At 33.7% G+C, this 15,983-nt stretch overlaps 2 protein-coding genes across 3 annotated transcripts in view; one reads left to right on the top strand and one right to left on the bottom strand.

Annotated features, from left to right (window-relative positions):
• The window catches only part of LOC126754776 (sialin), a 441,635-nt gene that overhangs the window by 207,696 nt on the left and 217,956 nt on the right, over positions 1-15,983 (top strand). The gene's annotated exons all lie outside the window — the stretch shown is intronic.
• LOC126754775 (protein spinster) overlaps positions 1-15,983 on the bottom strand; it is a 33,680-nt gene that overhangs the window by 4,821 nt on the left and 12,876 nt on the right. Inside the window, exons 2-4 of one of the 2 annotated variants that reach the window (XM_050466886.1) lie at positions 9,586-9,943; positions 6,775-7,101; positions 5,558-5,819 (exon numbers count right to left, since the gene is read on the bottom strand). In XM_050466886.1, coding sequence (XP_050322843.1) covers positions 5,558-5,819; positions 6,775-7,101; positions 9,586-9,943 — 947 coding nt within the window. Of the gene's footprint in view, positions 1-5,557; positions 5,820-6,280; positions 6,543-6,774; positions 7,102-9,585; positions 9,944-15,983 lie in introns of both variants that reach the window. The other variant, XM_050466887.1, reaches the window with a different exon arrangement.

Here is a 15,983-nt window from a genome sequence, read left to right as displayed (position 1 = left end):
GCATTAGAAGCGATATGAGTTGCACATACCAGGACAGCGCAACAATTTGAAAAAATTTATTTTAGTTTTTTTTTTTGTAATGAAATTACTAACGAGTTGTTTTGCTTTTTTTGCTTTCTTCGGGCTTATGGGCCAAAGGGAATTTGTGTTGTATTAAAATTAATATGATATGCGTGCATCAAAAGCGTTTTAGAGTAAGAGTGTGCTTGTGTGTACAGGTTTGTTGTGCAAATGTAAACGTTTTATAAATTAAAGAAAATAGTATTTATAATAATGTTATTACTTAAAATTATACAAACCATATACATCGCTATTGAAAGATTAAAGAGTCATCATAATATATAGTATAATACATCAAAAATTTGTGAATGAAACAATAATTAAGTAAATTTTCTATATCCACACTAACCCAGCTTGCTAATTTTCAAACATTGTAGGCATTATAGACAATTTTGATCCACGAGTCTTTAATTGTTTCAATAGCGAGGTGTATGCACCTAACAAACATATGTAAACACTTATTTATTTATGCATATATGAAAGGAACAATATTGTAGTTGACGTCGAAACTAAAACTCTTTTAAAATATTTAATAATATTTGCACTATTAAAGCAATTATATTAAAAATAAGCTAATGTGCGCTTATAATAGCTGGAAAGTACTAAGGTTGAATCCCATTAGACCACTTCAAGTAATTACTTAGTGATCTATGGCCCCATATGTAATTCAAATTACTTCATAACTATGAAATAATTATCTAATAACAAAAAAACATATATAATATTAAGACAGCAGCAGCTTAAACTATTATTAAGTCAGCAAAAAGAAATGTCTATAGCAGTAACAATGTTTTCAGAAGTATTATATAGAATAAGAGATTACATATCCTTCAAAGCTGCATTCCTCAAGCATTAGGTAATTCTTTCGACAGTCGGGTCTACGTAATTCGAACAGACGCGGATTTTTATATGTTAATTGGGCAGAATTCTCTGTTACAACAACAACAACAATAACAACATAAACAGATTTTTATGATTTTAATCGTTCAGCTTAGTTATTTGCATAGTGGTCTAATCAGAAAAATATTTGGATATAGTAGGTGTCTTGGGAAACAATCAATATAAATTTCGTAAAGATATCTTTTTAAATAAAAAGTTTTCCTTATTTTTGAGTGTTCAGAAATATTATATATAGTGGTTCGTTATTGACAGAAAATTACATATCCTTCAATCGATATCTCAAAAACTGAGGATTAATTCCTACATATATATACAGAAGAACAAGCTAAATCGACTTAACTCGTCATGCTGATAATTTATAAAAAATATTATATAGGGTCTCCTAGGTTTTCTTTTGCATGTTACAAACTTCGTGTCAAACATAATAAACCACATACTAGCGTATAAGGGAATATGCCGAAGTCATAGTTACTGTCAAATAAATCTGCTGACGAAATTGAAGCAAAACCTGGTAAATAACTTATGAAACCAATGATAAAAAATTGTTATTAATAATACGTAAGCACGTTCAAGTTCGTGAAGGTGATAAGTAATTATATATAATACCTTCCTACATATGTAAATACACACATACGTTTCAACTCACGCATTTTTTAAATTATCTGTTAAATAGTTCATTGCGTAAAGAGTTAAAGTAGTTGAAGAAATTTATATGAAAAGATAAAGAATAAATATACAAATGTGTGTATGTGTATATATATTGTATATATGTATGTATGCGTATATTATATTTAAACTTAGAACTTGTGTTTAAGAAAAAAAGCGGAAGGTGAAAAAAGGCACTAACTTCATTAAAAAAATGGTGATAAAAAATAGCTTTTATAAAATATAGCAACAGATTTTGTGCTTGGCTTAGCAATAAATATACAGCTAAAAGGTCTTTCTTTCCTATTTGCTATTTGACAATATAATTTTCAACCAAACAGCTCATTAGATAATAATTGGCACTCGTACATCAAGATAACATGCGATATTCTTCCTATTTCTAGCTGATCATATGTAGAGATATATTTAGCAGATATGCATTTGTATAACGAGTGTATGTGCGCGTATGCGTGAGTTGGATTGGATGACATAAAACATCTGATCGTGATAAAATTAGACAGCCGAAGAGATAACTAATGGTAATTAGTATGGAGATAGAAAAAAGGAACTACACGCATAGATAAGATTGAGAGCTATGTGTATTTATATTATAAGCGTTTTAGATGACGCAAAGAAATATTAGAACTAACGAACTTTTTTTTGGCATATTTTTTACAAAGAAGATTGTCATAATATTAGTTGGAAGAAACCGATGTTCCGCGTTCCTAGCGAGATTTTTGACAGTGTGATTAAATACATACATGCAAAAGTATGTATATAAAAATATTTTGAATTAATTGCAAATAGGAATCAACTTGAGTAAAATGATCGATTTTATGATTATCAAAGAGTTTACATTTTTTTATCTTTCTTAAATCAATTAAAAATGGTTTTTGTGTTTAAAAAATTAGTTTGCAATGTAAAAAGTATTGCTAAAACTAAATAATATGTTTAAAGTTTTTCATAAAATTGTTAAGAAATAAGGTGTTAATGGCAGAGTTCGGTTAAAAATGTTCGGCATCGATTTGTTTGGAACTTAAAAAATGTCAAAAACGGGGAAGTTTTAGCCATAGAACCTTCAAGTCGAATAAAGGTTACTGTAGGACTAGTTTGCCTATGTAAGACAGTCCAACAGATGGAGATGACTAAATTGATTCAGCTCGTAACGCTGATCATTTATATGATATATGTTCACTTTACAGTTCCTTCGACGTTTCCTGCTATTGTAGGTTCTACAAACTTTGTGACAAACTTTCTAACTTGTTCAGGGTAAAAAAAGATGTATGTACTCATCTAAAAACGTGTTTAATCTCTTTTTTTTCAAAGCTTAAAATACCTGCTAAGCTAAAAGTCTACAAGATTTATGATAGATAAGACTGAAGTAATATTACTTCTGCTGTCAATTTTCTTAAATGTGCTGTTGAAGTGACAAACCATTTCTCTAGAGAGTAAAGAAAGTGGGGATTCCACACTCCAGCGCTAATAAGATTTATCGAGCTAACAAAATATGTGCTTCTATATTTAACGCGTTTGTATTTATGTATGTATATGCTAAGCAGGGTACTTTAATTATAGCAGAAGAGCCTTTAATATGAGGGAACAGCACGTGCATACGTAAAATATGAGGATTACCAATGCACCAAAGGTTCCACCTACACACACACGCATCCAACTGCTACCAGGAAGGGTGTGCAACCACAAACAAAAAAGGAAAAAATGCAAAGAAAGTCGATGAGCTTAATGGGGGGAGTTGGCGCCAAAATAGAGCACGTGATGTATAATATAAAGGCTGGAAGTCAGTGAGTCTCATAAATATATACTATACAAATGTATATATGTAAAGGAATGAGTGTAAATGCAATATGTCAACTCCATGGGGTGTAATTTCTCTCGACATTATTGCATTTATTATGTTTTTTTCTACATTTTGTTTCGAGGGCCAGCAAATTACAAATATTCGAGTCGGCGAACTGAAAGCACAAGTGCCGAGGGGAGTATTTTATAATACGTGTGTATGTGTGTATGAGTGTAGAGTTACTGTTAAACGTTTTTTGTTGTTGTCACGCGGTTGCAAAGCAGATAAGTGGTGCATTTTGGCATATAAATAAATTGCAAAACTTTATTATTGCACATACATACATACATATAGTGAAAAGGGACAGAAAACTTTCTCGCGTCATGTGGGCGAGGACTGGGCCAAGCTTGCTGGGTGCGTGAGTGCTTCACTGTGCGGTAATAAAAGCGAATAATATGCATTCGTATATTTCGTTATTTAATACTGATAAATGTGTTTAATTAAAATGAAGTGAAGAATGGCAAAAGTTTCTTAAGAACAAGGCATATAAAAAAAAATAATTTTAAGCATACAGAAAGAAGTTTTTTAGCGAAGAAATTAAGGGTGACAAATGAAGGATTTAAAAATAGCATTACAGGACATTGTATAAATATTATACAATTATATAAGCTAAAATAAAATTACTCCATGAGTTAGTTAAATATTCTAAATTTAAGATAATAAATGAAGAAAAAATTGTTTCTGTATAGTTTAGCTTATAGCAAAAATCCTCGTCTAAACTATGATTTTTAAATAATATCGTAAGAAGCGTTCTAAAACATAATTATTTAAATGAGCGGCAAAAGAATACTTGCGACAACAACAAAACGCATGTAAAGTAACATAATCAATTCTGCTATATTTTCGAGTATCTACATAGTTGATTAAAATGCAGAAAATTACAAAAAAAAAATGCTACTGCTCTGAACAATTTATATAGAGATTATACCTTTCTATACCAAGTTTCGTGATAGATGTGAAGATATCGAGTCAAATAAAAAAGTTTTCCATAAAAGAACTTGATTTTGATCGTTCAGTTTGTAAGGTAGCTATATACTATAGTGGTCCAATTTGAACAATTTGTTCGGAGATGGTAGCATTGCCTTATAAAATAATTCATGCCAACTTTCGTTAAGATATCTTGTCAAATAAAAAAGTTTTCTATACAAGGATTTGATTTTGATCGTTCAGGTTGTATGATGGCTATATGCTATAATGGTCCGATTTGGACAATTTGTTCGGAGATTGTAGCATTTCCTTATAAAATAATTCATGCCAACTTTCCTTAAGATACCTTGTCAAATAAAAAAGTTTTCCATACAAGGATTTGATTTTGATCGTTCAGGTTGTATGATGGCTATATGATATAATGGTCCGATTTGGACAATTTGTTCGGAGATTGTAGCATTTCCTTATAAAATAATTCATGCCAACTTTCCTTAAGATACCTTGTCAAATAAAAAAGTTTTCCATACAAGGACTTGATTTTGATCGTTCAGCTTGTATGATGGCTATATGATATAATGGTCCGATTTGGACAATTTATTCAGAGATTATATACTTTTCTTGGATAATCATCCGTGTCGAATTTCGTGAAGATTCACATCGTTCAGTTTATAAGGCAGCTATGTATATGCTATAGTGATCCGATATTGTCAGTTTCCACAAATGTGCAGCTTCTTGGGAAGAAAATTTCAGATTGATATCTCAAAAACTAGCTGGTATTTCGCGTATATACACACAGACAGACAAAAAGGAGGACATGGCTAAATCGACCTAGCTCGTCATGCTAAGTCGGAGCTTTCTTTTGCCGTTCGCTCACAAAAAAAAATGAAAAAATAACTTATGTACACTTTAAATAATAGATTATAAAATAATTGATAATGAATATACTTATGTATAATGAGTATTTACAAATGTACTAACTATATGGATACTTATGTATTTACTACAATATTTTATCTATGAAAGCATTTATGTATGTATGTAATTTATAAAACGTTTACATTTGTTATGTAAGCATGTAAATTTGTATGACTGTAGTAGATTACAACAAAAACCACCACAACAAAACATGTGTACTTTTTTTAGAACAGTTACTTTTTGCATTTCTCTTACCAGTAAAATATCAGCCACTAGTGCCCAATTTAGATTCAAAAATAATTGACCGATGAACATTAAAATATACGACATAACGACGTATTTTGTGACAAACAGCATCGCGGCAGCAAGGAAAAATGAGCTAAAGAATAATCCATAGGCGCATACCAAGGGATCGGCGTTGTTCTTGTAACTGGCAACCGCACGTGACACTATTGGACCGAGCGGCACGCCAATTAGACCAGCTACCATTGTAATAACGCCAAAACGTAACGAAACGCTGTTCAATTTTTTATTTTTTCGAACAGGTAAGCATTACGGGTTTTTTAAGATGCGTTTTTAAAGTTGAATTTTTTTTAGTACAAAAATGTATGAGGAAAAAACAAAGAAAATAGAAAGAACAAAATTTAGTAAGAACGTTGAAAGCGTTTAAACAAGAAAACTCGTGTTAAGTATAAAAAATTGCAATAACAACAAAAAAAAATATAATAAAAAACTTTTATATGAAAACTCGAACAGCTGAAATTCTTAAATATTGTTGCGTTTAGCGATCGTACAAGCTCTTTGCTCATTCGTTGTTATTGTTGCGCGCTCAGTGTGTGTGTTTGAGGGAGCAGACAGTGGTGGTGTTGTTTTTTTATCATTGTTTTTGCTTTTGTTTTGCATATTTTCACGCATTTGCTGATGATTGCACTACGCCCGCATTCATTCATTGATTTTCTTTCTTATTCTTTTTCTTACCAACAAAATATCCGCCACTATGGACCAGCATAGATTCAGCGTCACCTGCGCCAAAAAGACGAACAAGAAGCAGAACGAGGTTGTGGTTTGTGGTGTCACCAGCGACAAGTAGACCATAGGCGCTGATATGAGCAGACCGAAGGCACAAATGTATGGATCACAGCTTTCGTGTTGTGGTCGTAGACGTTGCGCCAGAAACGAGCCCACTGGCACACCAATCAATCCGGCTATCATGGCGATGATGCCAAACTTGTACGATACGCTAGTTGATTTTATGAATAGGATTTATGTGTGTTTTTAAATTTTTAAATACTATATGCTAGAATTTTTGTAAATTAAATTTTTGTGCGTAGACATGTTGATGTACATATTTACACAGCGTATAAATACATAGAAATCGAAATTTTTTGGGGAAGCCAAAAATTTATGTTCTTCTAGTATATACATAAGTATGTATAAATATCTACATATTTTTTCATTTCTATTATACTCACTCATTCAGCGACAGCTCCTCGTTGCCTGGCTGCATTTTGATGCCTAGGTAAATGAATTTAGGTCCCCACCAGGCGAGCGCACCGGTTACGAAGGCAACGCAAGTGAAACCAGCTGTCGAAAGCATAAACGAATGATTCTTCACCAAGTCCTTAATATCCTCTGTGTAGCTGGTGGGTTCCAAATGTGGTGAGCCTTCGCTCTCGCCACGCTCTGGCTCTTTGATCAATATAATCAGCACAACGGCCACAATGCCCAGGATGGGTGTAACACGCAGCGCCCAACGCCAGTTATTGGCCAAGCGGGCAGTCTCCGAGCCGACAATGTAACTGCGTAAATAGAGAAAATGCAGATTAGCATGCATACTTTAGAAAATAATTTAATATATTTCATAAATAATGCATAAATATAGAAATAAACTAAGATAAATAATAATAAAGATAACTATAATTGACTAATTATTTTAATAGAGGAAAAGGTTTAGAATAAATGGAAGCACATTAAGAGTTCCCTGGAAGTATACTATTCTGATTAAAAAAAAAGTAAATTAGCGCTAATTGTCAACTTTTACGTAATGGTTTGAATAGAAATCAATCAATAACAAAGTATACTTAATTGATTGACTACAAATTGAGGGGCCCCAGCCTATTCATGTAATTTTTTAATTTATGCCAGGCTTAATTAAACAATGCGTACACTACTAATTATTACAAGAACAACTTAAATGCGCATAGTTCACACGCTAACAACGCGACGCTCGCCTCGAACTGTTTTAGGGGAGGTTCCTTTCGTGACTTTCTTTGGGGGAACGCACTTATCGCTTATAACTTTTACGTTATGACCTCTATGGAAGTGACATGACGAAATTGAATGATGTTAAGCGACGAATTCGTTGCACTTATTGACTGTAGCCCATAAATACATGTACTTATGTGCGTATTTGATGTGAAAGAAAATAAAGTAATTGATTTAGATTTGAATTGACAATGTCACTAATAAAATTTCTATTATTAATTAACCTTTTGAACGCGTGCAATTTAGAAAGTTATACTATGGAAATAAGTTGCAAGCAATTGGTGCGATAAAGCTACAGTGGAGCCTCCTTGAGTGGAACATGCATACATATGAAAGGATGCCGTGATTGGTGAAACGCTGGTGTTTACTATCATAAAAAAACTGCTGTTCAAAAACCTAGAAAAGTAAATTAACTTCAAATTTTACTATTATAGTACATTCAAGAGACGCCACAAAAAAAAATAAAAATTGTCACATAAAAAAGTTTTCCATACAAGAACATTATTTTTATCGTCCAGTTTGTACGGCAGCTATATGCTATAGTGGTCCGAACTGAACAATACGTTCGGAAAATGTATCTTTACCTTGGACAACAATCCGTGCCAAATTACGTGAAGATATCTTGTCATAAAAAAGTTTTTCATATAAGAACTTGATTTTAATCTTTCAGTTTGTACGGCATAGTGATCCGATCTGAACAATTTGTTCACAGATTGTACCATTACCCAGAACAATAGTTCTTTCCGAATTTCGTGAAGTTATCTTGTCGAATAAAAAAGTTATTCATACAAAAACTTTTTTTGATCGTTCAGTTTGTATGGCCGCTGTATGGTATAGTGGTCCGATCTGAAAAATATTTTCGGAGATTGTATTCTTGCCTTATACAATAATTCGTGCCAAATTTCGTGAAGATATCTTGTCACATAAAAAAGTTTTTCATAAAAGAATTTGATTTTTATCGGTCAGTTTGGTATAACCGGTTCTGACAAATGAGTATCTCTTTGTGGGAAAAAGGATGTGTGAAAAGTTTCAGTTGATATCTAAAAAACTGAGGTACTATCGCGTATATACAGAATCGGCTGATCACGTTATTCTAACTAGAGTCTACAGTACAAAATATGTCTCTTCTTTTTATACACATTTTAAAAACTTTATTTTTCCTTAAAATTATTAAAAATAACGGCGTTATTATTTTTGTCACTGTATTCCCCCTTCCTCACTCTAACACTTTAACATGCAGAGTAATTTAAGAAACCCATAAACAACCCTCTGGTATGCAGGGGAAAACTGCTATGCTGGTGAAGGCTCGTCTGTTTAGTATTGATTTCCACTGTTTAAATTTATTACGTTAATATTTACCGATGACATTTAAGCGTGTTCATCATAAAAATTCCAAAAATTTAATTCAATTGAAGCAAGCCAACGCCTCTTTGACCTGCCTTGTTTTAGACAATTAATTTTTTTTATTGCCATGGGAGTGCATGAGAAAGCACGCGATCGGCCGTTTGATCGGAATTCTGTTATGAATCGTAATCAATATGTTAACTACGGTTTCCACTGCATAATTTTGCTGAAATCACGCGATCGACGCTTTTGAACTTTAGTTTGAAAAGTCAGCTAGGGGTGAATGACTCAACAGAAAGAAATATACTAAAGTACATAAATCCGCTCATATATGTTTAAGACTGAGTTAGTAATATTACTATAAAAATATTTATAAAATCCTTATCAAACTTTTCAATGTTATTGTGATCGCTAACAAGTCTAGAAGTGCAGCAATGAGATTACCGGATCCAGTGCCATAAATACTAGAATGTGCGTAGACTAAGGTTATCAGAACTAATTTTAGCGAAGTTGTGCAAATTTATAATATAATAACAAACACAATTGATAAGTAGACATAGGCTATAATTAAATACAAACAGATTATAAAAACAACGACATAAACATAAGCGACGCTAACTACAATTCAAACAAATATTTTGCTAAAGAATATTGTATATTACTACAAGTCTTACCCAAATCCTGAACCAACAGGAATCGCGAAATAGAATAACGCCAACATTTTCGAACGCAAATCGTGTATGAACAAATCGGAGATAATCGTGGGCGCTATGGTACTATACGAGGCTTCGCCGATACCCACTAACGCGCGGAATGTGATGAAACCACCGAAGCCGCCCATAAATGAGCCAAGCAACGTTGTTGTCGACCATAACAGAACACCGATTGCCATAATCCAACGACGCGAATAACGATCGCCGAGATAACCGAAAAGTGGCGCACAAACCATATATGAGAGCACAAAAGCGGTCTGCAGCAGACCGCCATCATCGTCACCAATTTTAAAATCTGCTTGAATATCTGTTAAAACACCTGAAATATTCATAAAAAGAAAAATATAGGTTAGAAAATTTATTTTTGAAAATCATTTTTTAAAAGGAAGGTTATTTTCTTTAAAAATAAATATTAATTAATGAAATCTAAAATACAAATTCGTATGATATTTAAATTGGAGACATTATCTCAACTAAACTTTAGTATTTATTCCTATTTTTACACCTTGAACTCGGTATATTAAGTTTGCCACGAAGTTTTTATAAGTATGATATATAGTGTCGATTTAGATATGCCCGTCTGTCTGTCGGTATAAACGCCTCCTACTAGTCTGTGTTTTTGAAATATCGATAAAATTCGCACACGCTCTTTTCTTCTCAAGAACTGACCGCTATACGATATACATATGTATATATGTAGCTGCCATAGAAACTGGTCGGTCAAAATCAAGTCTTTATATGAAATTGGTTTTTATTTGGCAATTATCTTTATGAAATTTAATGCATTATTTTCCAAGGCAATGATTCAATCTCTGAACAAATTGTTCAAATCAGATCACTATAGTATATAGCTGTCATTCAAAACTGACTCAAGATAAAGATTTATACACTTTTATGCTCTTAGAAATAGAATTGTTAAGGGGATTATAGTTTCGATGCCGCTGAAGTGAACTTTCTTTCTTGTTTTTAAAGGGTAATCCATTTTGAGTTTCTCTACTTTTTTATAGAAAAAACAAAGAAACTTCAGATTGAATGGGGAATGTTTATTATCTCTAGAAAGAAGATTCTTTGTCCATCTTTTGGGTATAATTTTTGATGACTCGTTCGAGAATTCAACTGGTAACTGGCGAATGACACTCTCCAAGGCTTTAATTGAAACTGGATTGACTGCATAGACCTTAGACTTTACATATCCACACAGGAAACAGTCTAACGGTGTGATATCACACGATCTTGGTGACCAATCGAGCGGCCTAAAACGTGATATTTGCTCACCGAAGAGCTCTCTCTATAAATCCATTGATAGATGTGATGTGTGGGAAGTGGCGTCGTCTTGTTGAAACCAAATGTCGCCGAGATCACGAGCTTCAATGACAGGCATCAAATAGGCGGTTATCATGGCGCAAAAATGGTCGCCATTGATGGTTACGTTCTCACCCGCATTATTTTTGAAGAAAAATGGAACGATGATTCCATGAAATGTCAGACAATACTGCACAAAAATAACATAACAGGCTATTAAAAAAATACTCCTACTTGGATCACCTGTTATAAGTTTTCAAACAGCAATAGGGTGCGTAATGCATACAAATTATTGAAGGATGGTCAAGAAGGTCACTCACTTAGGGTTCATATACATTTTGGATATCTCAAATGTCTAAAACATCTACATTCGCATATCGGTTAGCAACTCTTTTCAAAACAGCATTTTTCAATTGCATTAAGATATGCTAAAATGCTGTGTGCAGCTTACGCTTCATCGATAAATGAATAAATGCCATTCAAGCTTTGGAGCCGCGTGCCCGACGACTCTAATCTTAGCACATAACATGACCACACCGTAATGATAATTACAATGATCATATTTAATTAACACATCCAGCAGTTGACGTTATTGCAATCGCGCTGTTTATATGTATGTGAGTTTTAATCAGAAAAAAATGAATAAGTAGAAGACAATGTTGTGTACTTCTCGCGAGTGTGTAATGATACGAGTATCTGACTTGCGAACCTTTAATGGAAACTTAATTGACACTTGAATTTCTTTATCGTGTGATATTCGCAGAAGTGGCGCTATTTGAAGAAAGTTACACAATTTTCCATTAACTAGAGTGCTAATGGAATGAAAAAACTTAGAACATAATGCATTTTGTTAAAGCGTGAAAATTTTTGGGAATTCTACAAACAATACACTCATAAATCCAGTAATAATTGAGGCATAGCCTGCCGTTTGATTTACATTTAAATTCTTATAATTTTTACTTTAATAAGAAATCGTTGCAATATTGTGCAAGCAAAGTTTTAAGTATCTTCGAACACTGTCATTGTATGCAGTGCATTGGCAAGAGTCAATAGCGCCGGCAACCGAATGGTTTTTCGCTTTGAGAAAGCTTTATAAAAACAACAACTGCCATTCGGTGGCGACATCAAACTGCAGGGCCCCTGTTGACGTTCAAGGTTGCACGCGGCAATCAATTATTATCAATCTCATGCGCATTTAGTCATCATCATTTTCTGAGTGGTGTTTCAGCAAAAAGCGGTTCACTTGCTTCGGAAACGGTCAGTTAGTTATTCATTGGCAAATCATTTTCATTCCGCAATACAAAACTATTTAAGCTTAATTAAGTAAAACTAGTTTAAGCGTCCGTACATTAATTTCTAGTTAAAGTATTCATTTGAGCGAAGAAAAAATAAAATATAATGAAGTACATTTGCTGATGGCTTAAGCTTTGCTTGCAGCTAAGTTTCGCTTTTTGTTCATCTTTTGCGTGCATTTAACCTTAGATGATTTGATTTATGCGGTCAAATACTTTTATTTTGTTTCAATAACTTTATGCGGATTGCTGCAAGCTGGCCGCTGGGCGTGACTAATTGCATTTGCATTGATATTTATTAATATATCTGAAAACCGCTGAAGAGCATACTTTTGATTACAAAAAAAGTTTCGTAGAATTGAATAAACTCAAGTACAGTAGAGGCTCGCTAATCCGGATCAATTAAAACCGGCCCCTATCCGGAATATAAGAAAATCCGGACTACCAAAGACATATTAGAACTATGTATTATGAAAAAATATTTGTAAATTTCTGTTTGTTTGTTATAACAAATAATACACATGTTCCAAAAAACAAAAAAAACTTAAACCAATAAAGCATAAAAGCGAATGTAGTGAATAATAAACATGTGATTCGGATTAGAGAATACGGATAGAGAATGTCGGTCCGGATTACAAGAGACATAATAGAAATTTTGAGTTTTTTAACCCTGTCCGGATTACAGTGGAATCCGGATTAGGCCATGTCCGGATTAGCGGACCTCTACTGTACAAAGAATTTCTACAAAAATGCTTCTAATATGTACATACATATGTATGCTTGGAATTTTGAAACTGTTACTGAAGTGTTTTGGGGACTCCAATTAATCACGAACACAAATATTTGGGTAGTAAAATCCTTCACTGAAGGACGTGAAGCCATCGAAAACTTCCCTCATCTGAGTCGTTCATTTTTTTCCAAACAGGGTCAGATAACCGAAAAAACAGCCCTTGGCCCGATTAAAATTCGGGTCAATTCCGGTACGTAGAACCAGCTATCGTGGGAATTGAGTCGTTCATCTATTTCTCTCTCTGTTAATGAAGATAACATCGAAAAAGTTAGGGATTGGAAATCGTCGTGTTGACATCAAAGTGATCACAGAGGATCTCAACATCAAAATCAATGTATAGAGAATTGGATTAAGCCTCGGGATGCAGGTATCAGTATGCTGTTTTGAAAGTGGTAATAAAGATTTATATTAAAATATGTGAAAAAATAATTTTTTGGTTGTCCGGTTCAAATTTGATCAGATATAGGTATTTCAAACTCCGCTTAATATGTGCCTATGTAATGGACATATGTATCTACATATTTAGTAATTGTTTTCGAATTAGTCATCCATTAGTTTAACTTTGAAACACCGCACCTTATACGGAAGTGCGTGCTTTGCTTATCAAAGAGAAAATATTTATAGATTTCTTTTAAATAGTACACAATTTTATATTTATGATTATTTGTCATTTATTTAGAATAAAAATCTAAAAAAATAGAAAATTGTTTATCCAACATCACTCATTCTACAAAGAATTTAGCAGAAGTCTACGAAAATATTCTTTCAGATATCTGACAATAGACTGATTCCATTAGATAGAGAGAGAGACAATAAAACTGTTTTCAGTAAATTTTAATAGTCAACTTTTGAGTTAGCAACTAACAACTGATTTCAAATGCTTTTACCTGTCATAGAACTCATTCATATATTTATTACTTCATTATATTCACACTGGCAGCGGAGTGTGCGAGTGGCGTCCAAATTTAATAAGTTGGGTGCTAAAAGCGTCACTTATCAATGTGTCAGCACAACCTTGATAATAGATCACATGAATGACAATATGATAGGCTATTTAGCATGTGTAATGTGGCGCCCACTCACAGCAAAAAATAATACTATGTATTCTAACAAATAAAAATAAAAAAAAAAAACGCAGAGGCACATTCCGCTGCTTGCGTGCTTGCGCTCCCTCAAACACCCATCGTAGCGAATATAAAAATGTAAAGTTTGCGGTAGTTAATTAATACATACACTAATACATACATACATTTGTTTACCTGAAATCACGATAAAAATCACTTACTCAGGTTAAGTATTCAATGTTTGCATACATTTAGCTACATTCTACCTATGTACATATGTATATGTATATACGAGTATATGTATGTATGTATGTAAGCAGCACAACATAGTAAAGTAGTATAAAAACAAACACAAACACAAACCAAAGCGTCTAGGAGAGTTAATGAAAGCGTAGCGTGGCGCATGGTCGAGAGAACTTGGCTGTCATCGCAAAACGCAACAAGTAAACGGAAGAGTAGCAAAAATAGCAAGTGACATACATATGTATATACCTACATACATTACGAGTATAAATATAGTACATACTTAAATATCTAAAACACACAATGAGTTGCAGAACTAGTTCGCTGCAGCGCATGTTTTATGAACAAGTTTGCGAGTGCAAACGCTGAGTCAGACAACAGACAACCAACGCCAAACTGCTTGCCCATAATTGCCAACCGCCTTCAGCACACGACGTGGCCGCAACGACTGCACTCAAAAAAAAAAAACCCCAATAAGCCAACAAACCTAAGCAGGCGCACTGCCCCGCAACTTTCCCGCTATTCTTGCCATTAGCGCACTTCAACGCAAGTTTTTAGCGCTTTTGCTACTACTCGCATATTCGCGTTTGTTTTTTTTTTAATTTCTGTATTTAATTATTTTCGTTGTTATCTGGGTCTTTTTATGAGAAATTTATCGTACGATTTTTTCAACCAATCAGCGCTTGCGCTCGCCGGTATTAGCCAGCAATGAATAAGTGACGTAATGGCAAACAACGCTGACGGACGAACGATGTCTACGTAGGCAAAGCAAGCCAAAAGCAGTGAACTCGGCAAGCAGAAAAAAAATCAACCGCTAAAAACGAATTGGTTGGGGGCCGTTGTTGGTAAAGCTAGGTGGCACTCTAGAGACATGCATATATGCATGCGTATGCAAATAGGTACATATGTATGTGCATACGTAGAATTGGTATGCGCGTCAACACGTAAGCATTCATAAACGAGAAGATTGCGTTATTGCAGTCGAAGTTGTGGGTAGGAATGATGATTTTAAAATAAAATAAATATCATTTAGCAAAATTGAATTTAGCACACATTTGTTTGTGTTTGTGTTTGGCGACGAATTGAAGTCTTGGCTCACTGACTTGCACACGGTTTCGTCGCTTTTGAAGTAGCTAAGCGGCTAAGGTGGGATTTTATATCAAAATAAGAAAGCGTATAGCAATCGAAGTGTAGAGAAGCAGAAAGACTTGCGTTCAATGTCAATGGAAAGCAAACATAATGATGAAGTTATAGCGAAAAGAAGTAATAGTAGCAAAACAGAAATAAAAGCTGGCACACAAATCTAGTATCAGAAAAGAAGCAGAAATGGGAAATAGCCTGCTAATATGCTCAAGAGAACCAGTTTGCGAAGCCGGCACCGGCGAACTAAATGGGAGAATGCTGCCACAGATACAATACTACAAGGTACACATGTACTTAACTATTGTAGATTTGGTGGCGGTCTTATGATCGGGCAATGGTTAATTGTGAAACGTGAGAGAACAAATAAATAAATCGGAGAAATATATGAAGATACATACTCTGTCGGACTGAGATTTTACGGGTCAAATTTAATAAAATTACAATACATTATACTTAAAAAATAGTAATAATTTCCTTTTTGGAATAGTTTTGAAAAAAAAGGAAATCTCAAAGGTAAATTATTAA

The sequence above is a fragment of the Bactrocera neohumeralis genome, chromosome 4 (assembly GCF_024586455.1).
Source record: "Bactrocera neohumeralis isolate Rockhampton chromosome 4, APGP_CSIRO_Bneo_wtdbg2-racon-allhic-juicebox.fasta_v2, whole genome shotgun sequence".
In the NCBI taxonomy this organism is placed as follows: domain Eukaryota; kingdom Metazoa; phylum Arthropoda; class Insecta; order Diptera; family Tephritidae; genus Bactrocera; species Bactrocera neohumeralis.
The sequence above is the reverse complement of the archived record's forward strand: the minus strand, read 5'-3'. Positions and strand labels throughout refer to the sequence as shown.